The following is a 13,602-nucleotide window of genomic DNA, read 5'->3' on the forward strand; positions in this document are numbered from 1 at the left end:
CCTTCTTCACTTCTGGTGATCACAGAAGCCAAATGAGGATCACTGTTCCTGCGACGAAGAGCAACAGGACCCTCATCCTCAATGAGAGGCCAAACCCAGTGGGTTGAAACATCTCCAAGCTGGGACACACTGCAGGCGAGGTGAGCTTCATCTGCTGGATGGAAGCTAATGACTTTTCACTGCTTTCCTAAATGCATTTCAATGCAATATACTATAATCTGCAAAACAATATGTGGAAGATGAAATGAAATCTTGTCCCACATAAAGAAACACACACATGTTGCTCACAGTCAGTAGAGATGAGTCTAAAATGTTGGCTATGTTCAAGTGTATTCATATCCAATATAATCCAATCAACAAATATGTATCTGTCTTACTTCTGCAGCAACAATCAGGAAATCAGAACCAGCAGGACCCGCCAGTGACTCCAATGCCAGCCAGACCTGCTCTGTCTGAGAAGGAAATGGAAATTAGCAAGTCCACTATTGAAGTCCTGAAGATAAAAGATAAAGTACAAAGTTTCACAAGAATGTCAAATGGAGGCTGAGCTCAACTCAGCAGAGTCCAGTAATATTTAACATAGCATGTCGATGATGTGCTGCTCACTAGAATAATACTGGATACATGAGTTACTGCCACATTTGCACTTTCTTCTTTGTGTGACATTCCTCAACGTCTCCAGAATATATAAATATTTATAAATTTTCCTTCTGCAGCCACAGTTGAATGTGAAAATCCAGCATGACCCATCGGCTCAGGTGACATCGGTGCAGGTCTGCAGAGGAACTTCAAAAACCAGTAGTCATGTAAGATTGTTGCCTCAAAAGCATTATTACTTTTTGCAGATCATGCTTGCTCTTATGTTTTTCTTATGTTACAGATAAAAACATAATAAAACATCTTTTCAATTTTTTTGAACTAGGTTATAAATCATATACTGTATTTGATTGAATCGGAGCAGCATGACTTGGTGGTTGTGACTTTAAACAGAGTGTAAATACTCCAAACAAACACACGTGTGACTCGGCATTATTTGTTGACAGTAAAACCTGAGCCAGTGCCCCGATACAAGTTGAACCTGCTCAGTCTGAGGAGAAAATTGAGAAGAAGTCGAATTCCATCTTCTATTCGTGTTATTGTGTTCAATCCCAGCTAATGATGGGTGATGGCAGGACACACCCTGGATACATCTCAATCACAGGACAAACACACACACACACACACACACACACACACACACACACACACACACACACACATACACACACACACACACACTTGCATTTACACATAGGCAATTTAAGGTCACCGGTTAATCTCGTATGCATGTTTTGCATTTTGGAAGGAAACTGGAGTAACCAGAGGAAACCTATGCATGCATGAGAACATGCAAAGGCTTCACAAAAAGGCCCAATTAGTACTTCAACCCATGAAATTGTCACTGTGAGGCAGGAGTGCTAGCCACTGCTCCAACACGTGGCCCTAGTCAAGGACTAACACTACCACATGGTTAAGACTGTTAATAAAATAATAAAACGTTTTACACATTTGGATACACTGAGGTGTGTCGGCTTTACTTTGAAGTTGAAATGTGTTTCCGGCTCTGGAAAAAAAATCCTCATATTGTTAAGAATGGTCTAAATATCTTACTGGTGATAAACAGAAGAACCTAGTACTCACCTGTGTTCCTATAAAACACGAAACTACACAAAACAGTTTTTGTTTTCATTTTAATTATTTTTCTTAAAAAAAACAGGTGTGTTATTTTGAAAGTCACAACCGGAAGTTGAATTCCGAGTTGCGCTGCCGCTTACGAGCTCGACCAGAAAGTCAGAAGTGTGTTTTTCGAAAGTGTGTGCGTTTCCTTCTCTAGCGGTTGCATTTCTGGGTCTCTTGCGAACTTTTCGAGTGGTTAAAGAAGACTTTTGTTGTTGCTGTTGTTGTTGTTGTTGTTATAACAGTCGACATGGCGCTCACCGACGCAGACGTACAGAAACAGGTAAAGTCGACGGAGTTCACTTTTAGCACGACTGTGTGTATGTCTGTGACTTTTTCACCTCATGTCAACACTTCTTATCTCTGGCTAAAGGACCAAAAACCTCCAGCTGTTTTCTTACTTCTTCACGTTTTAGCGCTCGACAGTAAACTAAACTTCCATATTTGTGCATTTGGGTGTGAATAACCTGAAACTATAAACTAGGGTGGTGGGACATGTTTTGACAGAGCCCTTCCTGTTTGTCTCTTGTGACAGATTAAACACATGATGGCCTTCATTGAGCAAGAGGCCAGTGAGAAAGTGGAAGAGATTCATGCTAAGGTAACTGGAGCCTGTCTGTCAACCAGTCTCGTGACCCCGCCTTCATTGATTAGTGATGGACTGATGGTCTTTACTTGTTTACAGGCAGAAGAAGAGTTCAACATTGAGAAAGGACGCCTGGTTCAGACTCAGAGGGTCAAGATCATGGAGTACTTCGAGAAGAAGGAGAAGCAGATTGAACAGCATAAGAAAATGTGAGTTGTTTTTGCTAGTGATGGAGGCAAAACATGTCACACGACAAAATGCAACTTCAACAACAGAGAGTGGATTTATGTCTGAATTGAACAAAGAATCCCCACCCCTGACCCAAAACAAGGTTTGAATCCCTACCACAATCTATCTGTCCATCCTGTCCTTTTCTCTCCCTCTATCCTCTAACCCTTTTTCATAAAGATTGTTTTGTTTTGATTTGTTTTTTTTTTCAATGAAATTCAATCACACATATGAAAGAAAAATAGTATTTTCCCAGAATGAGCAGCATAAATTGCAAACTGTCCAACAAACAGAACCCCTCAGCTTCTGTCCGTTAACCCAAACTGAGACAGCAGAAAGCCATCACATCCACATGTGGTTCTGCAGAAAGTCTGTTCCTCTAGGTCTTGCTCTGGAGGTTTCTTCCTGTTAAAGAGAGTTTTTCTTTCCCACCACCTCCTCTGCTAACACTTGTGGAATTTTGTGTTTTTATTCTTAAAACGGCTGTGCTGCTTTTGGTGCTATAGAAATCACATTAAATTGAGCTATTGATCCTGTGGGAAAAACTTTCTGGCTTCACAGATGTTATTGCCAGTGTACATATTTTACATGGGAACTTGACTATAGTTTATTTTGTAAACCTAATATGTTGTCTCTTGGATCTGAGGTGGAAAGATTGTGTCACACCTAACATTCAGATATGGGGATATTTTTAATTTATATATTGTCATCAAGTGTTATGTCTGCTTAAATACTTTGGATTTAACTGTTGACCTTTATTGACTCTTTTTATTGCTCAATATTTACAGAGTTGAGGTTGGAAATTCTGCATCTATAATTTTTTTCCATTCAATTTCTAATGAATTAAAAAAATTCTTACGATAAAGTAGCACAAAATGCACAAAATACCTATGCAAATAATTCCCTTCTTACAGTCAGATGTCCAACCTGATGAACCAAGCGAGGCTGAAGGTGCTGAAGGCCCGAGATGACATGATCAAGGTTGGAGAGCTGCACATAATTTTCATGCATTAAAATTTTGCTCCTTTTAATTTTAGATTGCATCAGGTATAATCAGGTAATTGCACTGGTTTGTCATAGCCACACTTTAAAGGTTCTTCCTTTTCAGTTGCATTTCTCTCCCACTGCAGTAGAAGTTAACCCACATTTACTTATGCAATAGTTCCTCAGGCAAAACAAATATTATTCATGTAACTGTCTCTCTTTTGTATGTTTCACAAACGAGCATGAATAACCATTAGACAGAATGTATGGCTCCAAACAGAAAAATATGCAAATGTTTAAACTTTTCTTTCTGTTTCTGTCTCAGGAGCTGTTAAATGACGCTCGGCAGAGACTTGCAGAAGTTGCTCAGGACCCTGCTGAGTACTCTACGCTTTTAGAGGGTCTGGTGCTTCAGGTGAGACGCGCTCCGCTGTTGACAAAGTCACTCAACACTTGACTGGTTTCTTGGTGTTTTTAAAAATGTGCTTTATAATTTACTTTGAAGGGATTTTACCGACTCCTGGAACCGAAAGTTACCATCCGGTGCCGACAGCAGGATGTAGATGTTGTCCAGGTGAAGCTGAATTCTGATTGAACCAACAGCTCATTCAAGGAAAGTCTGCCTCTTCTGTTTCTTGCTCTATTGCTGACTGCTTGGCGTGACTGCTTTTATCACCCGGCAGGCTGCAGTCGATAAGAGCATTCCCATCTACAAAGACGCAGTGAAAAGCAACATCGTTGTCAAAATTGACCAGGAACGTTTTCTCCCATCTGGAGTGTAAGATTTAATGGGCTTTCTCATCAACTTTTACTCTTCTGTCACAAACATATTGTCATTATAGCATATAAAAAAAGGTGAACTTGAGCTGACTTTGCTTTTCTTATGTGTTCTTCCTGTGCTTCCTTTGTTATAACAGGTGTGGAGGGGTTGAACTGTACAACGACAATGGGAAGATCAAGGTCTGCAACACTTTGGAGAGCAGGCTGGAGCTTATAGCACAGCAGGTAGTTCATCATTTCTGCTGCAGTTTCTTCTCTTTGCCTGTAGAGGGCAGTACAGCCCACGTGGGTTTTTTTTTTCCATCCTCTCCTCAAGCATAATGAGATCAATGATGTAGAGCTGGAAGTGAGGAGTGAAATGATTTTCTCAGGCCAGAGTGCCTTGCTTTGAGCAGAGCTTGTGATTGGTTATTTACTGGTTTGATTCTCACGGCTGACTGTTCTCTGCCGTGAGTCCCTGAGCAAGGCTGGCAACCAAGTTAAGGCCGTGCCAAGGCAAACATGCACATGATCTTCTGTGGAGACGCCGGAAAGCAACAGCCAAAAGAAGAAACGAGAGAGCATTTCCAGTTATTTACTCGATTTATATCTGGTGGCATTGGTCCCGTTGCATAACCGTGATTAAATAAGGAGGCAGAATCTCATTTCAAATAATTATGTACTTGTTTAGGATTTTTCTTTGAGCATTTTTATCCTTTTATATACAAAGCAGTAGATACTGAAGGCAAGGCAAATTGATCTCTAAAGCAGCATTCAGACACAAGGCCATTCACAGTGCTTTACAAGGAAAGAAAGGGAATACAGTAAAACAGGACTTTCAAGAAAGGCATAAATAAAGGAAAAGCTTTAGTCAGGCAAAGATGAAGAAATAAAAAGTTAAATCTATTGTTGACTGAAAAAACTGAGCAAATGATAAAGTTTTAAGGCCTGATTTAAAAGAAGTGAGTGTGTCAGTAAGTTTGTTCCACAGGAGCACTGGAACTAAAAGCTGCTTCACCTTAATCTTTCTGATTCTGGGAGCACTTTAGTGAACCTCTTCCTCCTGAGAACCTCAGGGGTCTCAATGTTTCATGTTCTACCAATAAATCTGAGATTTAATAAAAAGGCAAGTTATTTCTACGTATGCTTGGAAAAAAAATAGTCCATTGAGTGCATAATTGCTCTTTGATATGTTTGCCTGTGTTTACTGTACTTGTACCTTTTTGTGTTCTCACCTTCCCACTTGCAGATGATGCCTGAAATCAGGGTGAGCTTGTTCGGAGCCAACACCAACCGCAAGTTTCTGGATTAGTGTTGGACTCGAAGAGACGGGAAACGCCACGGGTGGAACATTAAGGTGACCGTCGGGCATCACAACAGTGGGTTTGTGGATATGAGAGACAATGGACATCTTTTTTTTTTTTTTTTAACCACTCTTCACATTTTATGAAGCCTTCTTTATATCTCAGGGGCATTTCTTTTTTTTTTCTGTTTTCAACAGTTTCAGGTCAACTGTTACATTTTATTGTGCCAAAGATGCCTTTTGTTGTTACAAACAAATACACTGAGTGTGTTTGTGTGTGTTGAAAATTATGCTGAGCAAGTGTTTAAAGCAATAAACAAACCAAAAAAAAACACAACACAGGAAAATCAGCATTGGATTTTTTTTTTTATTTACAGCTTGTAAACAAACCGTTTACTCAGGCTATGTTCACTCTACAATGAGAAGAAAGTAGTAGCCTAGAACGCTAACCACATAAAAATGTGTCTTGCATCAAAAATGTAAAAAATACAAAGAACAAAAGCAAAAAGTTTTTTTGTCCTTTCTTTTTTTTTGTGCCACCCAGTGGGCTCCAGTAATGGCAAAACATATTGGCAGTACAAAGTGCCATACTCCCTCATGGGTCAAACATATCTGTCCTCGCTACGTTGGACTGAAGTACCAAAACAATATTTCACCTCCGCAGTTCCACCGGATCCATGTAAGACTTACAGTTTTGATGCCTTGGAGACTATCAGCAGTGATAAGGCTTTAATAGCGTATGTTTTAGTTATTGTGCGCACACAGTTTGAAGCAACATATTCTAAAACCGTTCCAAAGCAGTGAAATCATCCCAAGGCATCTCACAGTTTATTTTTTTTGTTTTTGTTTTTTTTTCTCTAAACCCTGCTAAGCTGTGGAGAAACGGAAGTCTGAGAGATAGTAACAGCCTCACCTGTAGCCTCTGAGCAGGAAGCGAGCTGTGCATTAGGGTATATTGTATGCTAATACAGGGATTAAAGCATTACCATCAGATTAACTTTAACCTTAGAGGCAGTGACAGGCAGCGCCACCCGGTTCACTGAAAGAATTTAGGATTACAACTCAAACCTCTGAGATGTGGTTGGAGAGATGCGTCGGCGGAAAGGAAGTCAAGAAGCCTGAATGATGGGCTCATGGAGTGGAGACAGAACGCCCAGCATTGACTCGATCAGGCAGCATGAGATGAAGAGAGGACCGGAGATGTTTCCCGCTCAGTCGAATCAGGAGCCGTTTTCCTGAGTAGCCTCAAACAACGTGCATCGATCTCTGAGCAGAATGAAACAAACACCCTCGGATCGCCGCGACAGCTTGGGACTCATACCCACAGACTAATCACACGCATTTACAGGACCTTGTTTAACCTAAAGCACCCTGCTGTCACCTAGAGAAACATGATTAGTGTGAACCCAGTGGTCCACATGTTAGTAAATAGAGCCTCTTCATTAACTGGGAGCAGTGCTCTTCCTTTGGTTAGTGGATTGTGGCCCCATTATTTCCCCTCGCTCTGTATTCACTGCTCACTCAGTTGTCTCATTCATTCACTCACTGCAGAATAAAGCAGCATAATATCTGTACAGAAGCAATGCAGCCGCTGCCGCCGGTGCCAGAAGCGCCGCTATCCCATGAAACCCAGCACCATCTCCCCGACCCCGAGGAAGTAGACACCCTGTGCAATGCCAAAAAGAGGCGCGATGACTAAAGCGCGACACGTTGCACCCTTCAGGAATGCTGATGGGCCCTCCCGCGTCATGATGCGCCTGCAAAGCACAGACACAACAATGCAAAGACACAGGAAAAGGAAGTGTTACGAAGCTCTTTACTCTGGTGAATGGAGGAACGGCTTCAGTGGTGGGCTGTGGTCTCACCTTGTGCAGTCAATGATTCCTCTGTATGTGTCTTCACCCTCACCTTTCTGCAAGGTCTGCAGGCGGGTCTTTATTACTGTGAGTGTTCAAGACAAGGAGACACAGTCATTACTTCACTTCCACTTAGAAACTAATGAGTCTAACTTTCTAATTTAATCACAAGTACTTCAACACTTAAATAACTGACTCTTTGGTAAATTAGTGACTTTCATATGTTGGACAGTTGGATTTAGTTTAGAAATTCTGAACTTCTGGTCACTAAAGTGATAATGGCCCAAATGAGGAAGACAGAAAACCTGTCTTCATGAAAATACTAGTAAACACAATGCAATGAGATAAAAGAAGCTTTTGTGGATCCAAAAGTAAATGTTTCATATATCGTGCTTCATGTGTTGATTTAAAAATGTCTTGCTATTCTAGTTAATTGAATTGTTTGATTTTGAAATAATTGTGCCTGTATAACTCAGATGTTATGTTATTATCTTAAATTGATTTGGTAGTATTCAGATATACTGAGTAATACAGTATTATATTGATATTATTGGGTACATTATTAGATAAAAGTGAAGGAAAAACATGTAACTTGTGCATTTTACATATAGAATAATTTCCCTTTGGCTTTTTCTCATAAGTAGTAAATTTCACTCATTTTCTGGCTTAAACTCGAATGAATGAATCAGAATGAAGCGTTAGAAGACTGTGTCTGAGTTGGAGTTGCATGAAGGAGTCGTTCACATCTCCTCAGTGTGGTTGGTCCACTCACCGTCCAGCGGCGTCACTGCCACAGCCGCCACCGACCCGGCAGAGCAGCCTGCAATGAAAGACTGCCAGAACGGCGCCTGGGCCTGCACGTCCGCCTGGCCGCCGGCGCTCTCCCGGCCCAGCGCGTTGAGGTTGGCAAACAGCGGGAAGTAAATCATCGAGAAAGGGACATCTCTGCAAAATGCAAAACAATATCATGAATACTTTCCATCACAGGTTAGATTAGGATTGAGACATCGACCGGATGCAGTGCAGGACAGAAGCCAGACATGGCTGCAGGAATCTATTGATCAGCGTTGATTAGCAGAGGCGTCAGGAAATGCAATATGTACAGTATGTTATGCAATCTGCATCCAGCTCGTTAAAGAAACACAGACCAGGCTCAGTCATGAATAGCTCTGGAGCTGATGGTTTTCTGATTGAATGAAAATGAAATTCTGGAAAAAAATTAAAGTATGTTTCTGTTTGTTTACATGGAAGGACCAAAGCAGTTCAGAACAAGACGTAAAAACTCTGTCTCGTGTTGTAGGACAGTGGGTGAGTGTGCATTTTTTTTTCCGCCCACCTCATTAAGGTGGCCCCGGCCCCTCTGTAGAGGCCAGCCAGGCCGCGAGTTTTCAGCAGCTCCACAGTGATGCCTGTGGCTGAGGGCCGCTGTGGGGGCGTCGCCCGGGCTCGAGGGGGCGGAGCCACCAATGACGGTGCCGGACCGGGAGCTGCAGCCTGAGCTGGAGCCGGAACAGGCCTCTGTGCAGCTGGCGGAGAAAGACAAGCGGTCTCACAATGTTACATGAACAGAATCCTGCAAATATTTCTGATTATGAAAGGAAATTTAGCTGTCAGATATTGAGTTTCTCATTCATTTCATAATTTATGTAAACTATGTAAACCTACCTTGAGTGTGCATGAGAATTTTTTTTTTTCTTTTGAAAAACCAAACAATTATGTCAGAAACTCACAATTACCTCATATGACAAATTTTATTGATACGTTCTGGTGTGAAATATCCTAAAAATAGTTGCATATACATGTTTTTATAAACTCATCCTGCTCTCTTCAGGCTAATGCTATGTCGTTATCTTTTGCAGCAGTGCCACTGATGTCTCAGCTCACTTTTCAGTGTTGTCTTATTACTCCTCTAAAGAATTTAGATTTCCACAAATCTATGTCGTCTTTTAAATTTGTACAATTTGGTGGTGTGGCAGGCAGAATTGGAGCTTCTTGTTGCCCGGTTTTGGCCTTAATTAATCTATGCTGCAAATTCTGGAGCTCCATCTAGATGACCTTCTCGGGTTACTATTACATATCGATTTACACAAAATATTCAGAAAAAACTTCGTGATCAACACATCGATCCCGGCGGACGACTCACCGAGTCTTCCTGCATCCTGCAGCTGGATCTTGAGCATCTCCATGGGCGTGGTGACGACTACCTGACAAGTTCCAGCCCCACAGCCAGCCAGGACCTCCCCCCACAGGGGCAAATGCCTGGACACAGGAGCAGACGCACAGTCAACCTGCTGCAGGGTTTTTTTTTTTTTGTTTGGTTGTTTTTGCGAGGGCTAAAATGTGATTACCCATCCTTGGAGAGCTTCTGCCGGAACACGTCATTGGCTGCGAGTTTAATGGCTTTCTCTGGTGTGACTAGCGTGAGGTTCACTGCTGCACCTGAGGAGGACAAACAGGCTAATGAGACTGACACACAACTGTTTCCACCCAGGCCCGCAAATAGAACTAACCTAAACGGCAGCTTAGGGCTCACCCCCACCACTGACTAATAGTAGTAGACACGAGTTATCATGATAAAAAGATTTAAGGCTCACGGGGAGGAAAACAACAGCGTAGGTGGTGAGATTACATTTGCAGTGGTAGAGTTGCTGTTCACAGAGATTAGAAATGCAAAGATTACCTCTGTAGCATCCAAAATAGCCCTCGGAGCGGACTGTTTTTGCCAGACAATCAAGCCTTTAAAGACAGCAATACAAAAAACAGAATATTTTTACTTAAAAAGTTCTCATTTAGTCATGTCATTAATGATACCAAATTTATCTCTCAACTTTAACTCCTCTAACAGGGTTGGATCACAATAAGCTACATTTCTGTTAGCAACCATCATCCTGTTATTCCTATGATGAACTACATACAGGCCAGTGTGTAAAAGGAAAAAAAACCTAAGCTTGTTACTGTGCCTTGAAGGGCTGGGTTTTCCAGAGTTTTCTTTTTTTTTTCTGTTTTAAACTGGCAGTGGAAAAACCACAAGCTTCTGAGCTGTTTGGCTGCACCCAAATAATCCAGGAAAACCGATTCAAACCAGATGTGAGCAGTTCCAACTTGAGAGTCATGGTGTCCTTTAAGGACACAGAACGCAGGTCTCATCATCTAAACTTTGTCGCTAAATGCCCTCATAGAATATAAAAGTATTTCAGAGGAATAATCTGAAACTTTGTGAGGTTTTGAGTGAGTCGGTTTTGTTGGTGGACAGTTTCTATTGCTGCCCGTGTAAACATACACCCACGGCTGAGTTTTTCATGAAATCACATGAACCCAAGTATGGTAAAATCTTGTTTTGATCACCACCCTCTGATTCAGAAGAAAAATATGTGAACTGTGGTAAGGCAGTGTCTCTAACCAAGAGACTCTCTATAACCAGGGAGACTCGTGTATTTGGAAAACTTTTGTATTTACTCTAACTGCTCTTGACGTTTGTCAATATAAAGTTGTTATACATGACAGATCAATCACAGTAGCATATTCGCTGTGCTCAGGGAGGTCTCGCTCACATTCCTTTGTAGACTTGGATGCCCTGCTGGTTCTGTAGGCGGGTCTTGGCCAGGTCAATAGGAAATACACATGTCACACCAACCAGGCCTGCCACGCCCCCATTAATCAGCTTAGCGGGGAGACTGCGAAGGGATCAACATAGACACGCACAGACCCATTTACGCATTCACATCACATTCGTGGACAAAGAGGTCAATAAATTGTGCGCATGAAGAGCAGCTTTAACTCACAATGAGAAGGTGAAAGACCAACATCGACACAGCTGCTCATGATTCAGCTGAACAAACGGGACGAAGACACTCACCTAACTTTCTTCTCCCCCATCCTGCTGGTGTCCGGGCTCCACGCTCAGGCCCTCCGCCTCCTGCTCCTCCCACTCCTCCCCACCTTTCTCGTCCTCCTCTCTCCCACCACGCGCCGGCTGGACGCCACAGGTTGTCACCACGGCTCAGCCCTCACCTGCCCACCCACGCCACAAATGCAGCTCACGGCCGCTTCTTCTAATATGGTGGAGACGACCCGCCTCCTCTCCGGCGCGGCGGGGGTGGACGCCCTGGTTTCTGCTGGGGCCAAAACCACCGCTGTTGGGTCTGTGTCCTGTGGCCAGCCTTTCTGCTTTGTTGTGCTTCACGTCAAAACCTGATCTCTCTCCCACTGTCTGAAAACACAAAACACACGCAGTTAGCCTGGATTAAGCACACAAGTGAGAGCTTCTCTGTTTTATTTTCTTTTTTTGTTCCGCACAACAGACATTTACAAAGCTTTGGTATCGTAGTGAGAGGATTTGTTTTGTGATGAGGGATTGGCACACCTTTCACTGAATCTCAAGTTTTCATAAAGTCCAGATGTAGTCATTCATAAACGTGAATAGCAGAATATCCGGGGGCTACCACACTGACACAGAACATCTTGAGTCTCTCTAATCTGTCAGCTAAAAGGGATAAGAGCATTTGATCTAGCAAGGAGGGCCGAACTGAAAATTAGGAGCTTATCTGTGTTCTTTTTATGCATTTTCTATCCAGCAATTACTAAGAATTGATAAAGAGAACTGAAAGAGGGATGAAAAACCCTCTGATGAATTTCCTTTGATTCTGGACTTATAGCAGTTTGTATCAAGAAGTATAAAAGATGATGCAATTTTTCCCAGAAACGGTCCACAAACATTGAGCTCCTGTTTTCCGTGACTATGTCCTGTTTTGTCCTTTCTTTTCCTGCCTTTTCCCTTCCTGACTTCCCTCTTCCCTCAGCTCCCTAATTAATCTCTCTCTTAATCTCTCCACCTCCATTCTCGTCTCTATTTTTACCACTGTAAAGCTTCACTCTGTCCTTGCCTGTCTTCCCCGTTGACTGTAACTGAAACAATCAGTTTTTTTCCTTGTCCGTCCTTTCTGATTTGGACGTTGTATCCTTAGGGATACTTTCATATCAAAGTGTCTTTATTTTTTTGTTTCTAAACTCTGTCTTTTCCAATGCTGGAGCCTACCACACATTCTACACATGCCTTTCACTGAGCCCCTTTCTGAGAAACTCTCTTTCAGCTCCATTGACACACTGTAGTGACCCTGCCAAAACACAGAGAAGAGTGTCTCACCCCAAAGCCACCTCCGGCTTCCCCCAAAACTGCACATAAGAGTTCGCACAGCACAAGCCTCATGAGGCGGCTTAGAGAAAAAATATTTCTTTTAACACATCACAGAGACGTAGCGGTGGGGAACAGCAGTCTTACCTCTGTCGATGCATCCCACAGGCAGGATCAAGCTGTCCACTTTCCTTTCACTTCAACAATGCATGCAGCACTGGTAGCCAAGCGAGAGCGATCTGAGAGAGCCAGCCGCCACTCAGGGGCCGTTGCACAAACACCAGCATTGTCCTGCAGCCTAAGTCCCTCCCTCTCCCGGTGACTCTCTGTAGACACAGCCCCAGCAACTTAGATCTGCACTAAAACAACTCTGCATCAGCTCTTTCTTGAGAATTCTAGCATATGCATGACAAATACTGCACAGTTATGACCAGTGTGTTTTATTTTTTAATACTATAAAAAGAAGAAGGAAGAATTCTCCCATCAGTAATGAGCTCCCTATTCAACATCCCTAGTATTACATAATACCTCCACACTCGCTTAATGCCGGAAATGTTCTCAGACTTCCAATTACTACTGGTAGTAGAGTATCCAGTGTTGTGTTTGGAAAGAATATAAAGATTGAAATGAAGTACAAACTATTATGTAAGGACATCCACATACACAAAAGGAACATGTGACCACTGCAGTAACTACTCATTACCCTTAAACTATGTTTTTCACGGGGATCGATTGACATATATATTGATCTTGATGGAAAAGCAATTACCATCAATGACCCTTTCACTTGTCAGCAGTGAAAAACCATCAGCACAGATCGTAGTTTCTTACATGGGTTAATAATTAATACTTTTTTTAGATAGTTCTTTACCACTGTGTGCGATGGGGATGGAAAACTTTTTGCCCTTGATGTTGGTGACGCCGTAGCATGAACCTGACTTAAAAAAAAAAAATTCTGTTTCAAAATTCCCAATATATCAAAATATGACCTGACAGTGATAAAGATATGAGATATCACTTCGACCTGAGTGATCTTCAG

At 42.2% G+C, this 13,602-nt stretch overlaps 2 protein-coding genes across 3 annotated transcripts; one reads left to right on the forward strand and one right to left on the reverse strand.

Annotated features, from left to right (window-relative positions):
* Positions 1 to 1,819: 1,819 nt before the first annotated feature.
* On the forward strand, positions 1,820 to 5,908 carry LOC115391430 (V-type proton ATPase subunit E 1-like). Its single transcript, XM_030095684.1, has 9 exons — positions 1,820 to 1,999; positions 2,252 to 2,317; positions 2,402 to 2,511; positions 3,445 to 3,511; positions 3,840 to 3,929; positions 4,020 to 4,088; positions 4,198 to 4,292; positions 4,432 to 4,519; positions 5,523 to 5,908. The coding sequence occupies exons 1-9, from the start codon at positions 1,967 to 1,969 to the stop codon at positions 5,583 to 5,585; spliced, it is 681 nt and encodes a 226-aa protein (XP_029951544.1). The 5' UTR covers positions 1,820 to 1,966; the 3' UTR covers positions 5,586 to 5,908.
* Positions 5,909 to 5,929: 21 nt separating this feature from the next.
* On the reverse strand, positions 5,930 to 12,843 carry LOC115391429 (mitochondrial glutamate carrier 1-like). 2 transcript variants are annotated; one of them, XM_030095682.1, is made up of 10 exons: positions 12,711 to 12,843; positions 11,289 to 11,642; positions 10,984 to 11,106; positions 10,113 to 10,168; positions 9,781 to 9,871; positions 9,576 to 9,691; positions 8,769 to 8,958; positions 8,205 to 8,377; positions 7,442 to 7,517; positions 5,930 to 7,333 (listed from the first exon to the last, which is right to left on the reverse strand). In XM_030095682.1, the coding sequence occupies exons 2-10, from the start codon at positions 11,306 to 11,308 to the stop codon at positions 7,192 to 7,194; spliced, it is 987 nt and encodes a 328-aa protein (XP_029951542.1). In that variant the 5' UTR covers positions 11,309 to 11,642; positions 12,711 to 12,843; the 3' UTR covers positions 5,930 to 7,191. The 2 variants fall into 2 exon arrangements, with proteins under 2 accessions (XP_029951542.1, XP_029951543.1); XM_030095683.1 differs by lacking the exons at positions 11,289 to 11,642; positions 12,711 to 12,843 and adding an exon at positions 11,215 to 11,234.
* Positions 12,844 to 13,602: the final 759 nt, after the last annotated feature.

The sequence above is a fragment of the Salarias fasciatus genome, chromosome 7, assembly GCF_902148845.1.
Source record: "Salarias fasciatus chromosome 7, fSalaFa1.1, whole genome shotgun sequence".
Taxonomy (NCBI): domain Eukaryota; kingdom Metazoa; phylum Chordata; class Actinopteri; order Blenniiformes; family Blenniidae; genus Salarias; species Salarias fasciatus.

Excerpts from the sequence above, each read along its gene's own strand:
- LOC115391430 (XM_030095684.1), top strand. The coding sequence starts at position 1,967 with ATGGCGCTCACCGACGCAGACGTACAGAAACAG. Across the intron at positions 2,512-3,444 it reads ATTGAACAGCATAAGAAAAT|TCAGATGTCCAACCTGATGA; the intron begins GTGAGTTGTTTT and ends CCCTTCTTACAG. Across the intron at positions 4,520-5,522 it reads TGGAGCTTATAGCACAGCAG|ATGATGCCTGAAATCAGGGT; the intron begins GTAGTTCATCAT and ends TCCCACTTGCAG.
- LOC115391429 (XM_030095682.1), bottom strand. The coding sequence starts at position 11,308 with ATGGGGGAGAAGAAAGTTAG. Across the intron at positions 9,692-9,780 it reads CAGAAGCTCTCCAAGGATGG|GCATTTGCCCCTGTGGGGGG; the intron begins GTAATCACATTT and ends TCCTGTGTCCAG. Across the intron at positions 7,518-8,204 it reads GGCAGTGACGCCGCTGGACG|TAATAAAGACCCGCCTGCAG; the intron begins GTGAGTGGACCA and ends GAACACTCACAG.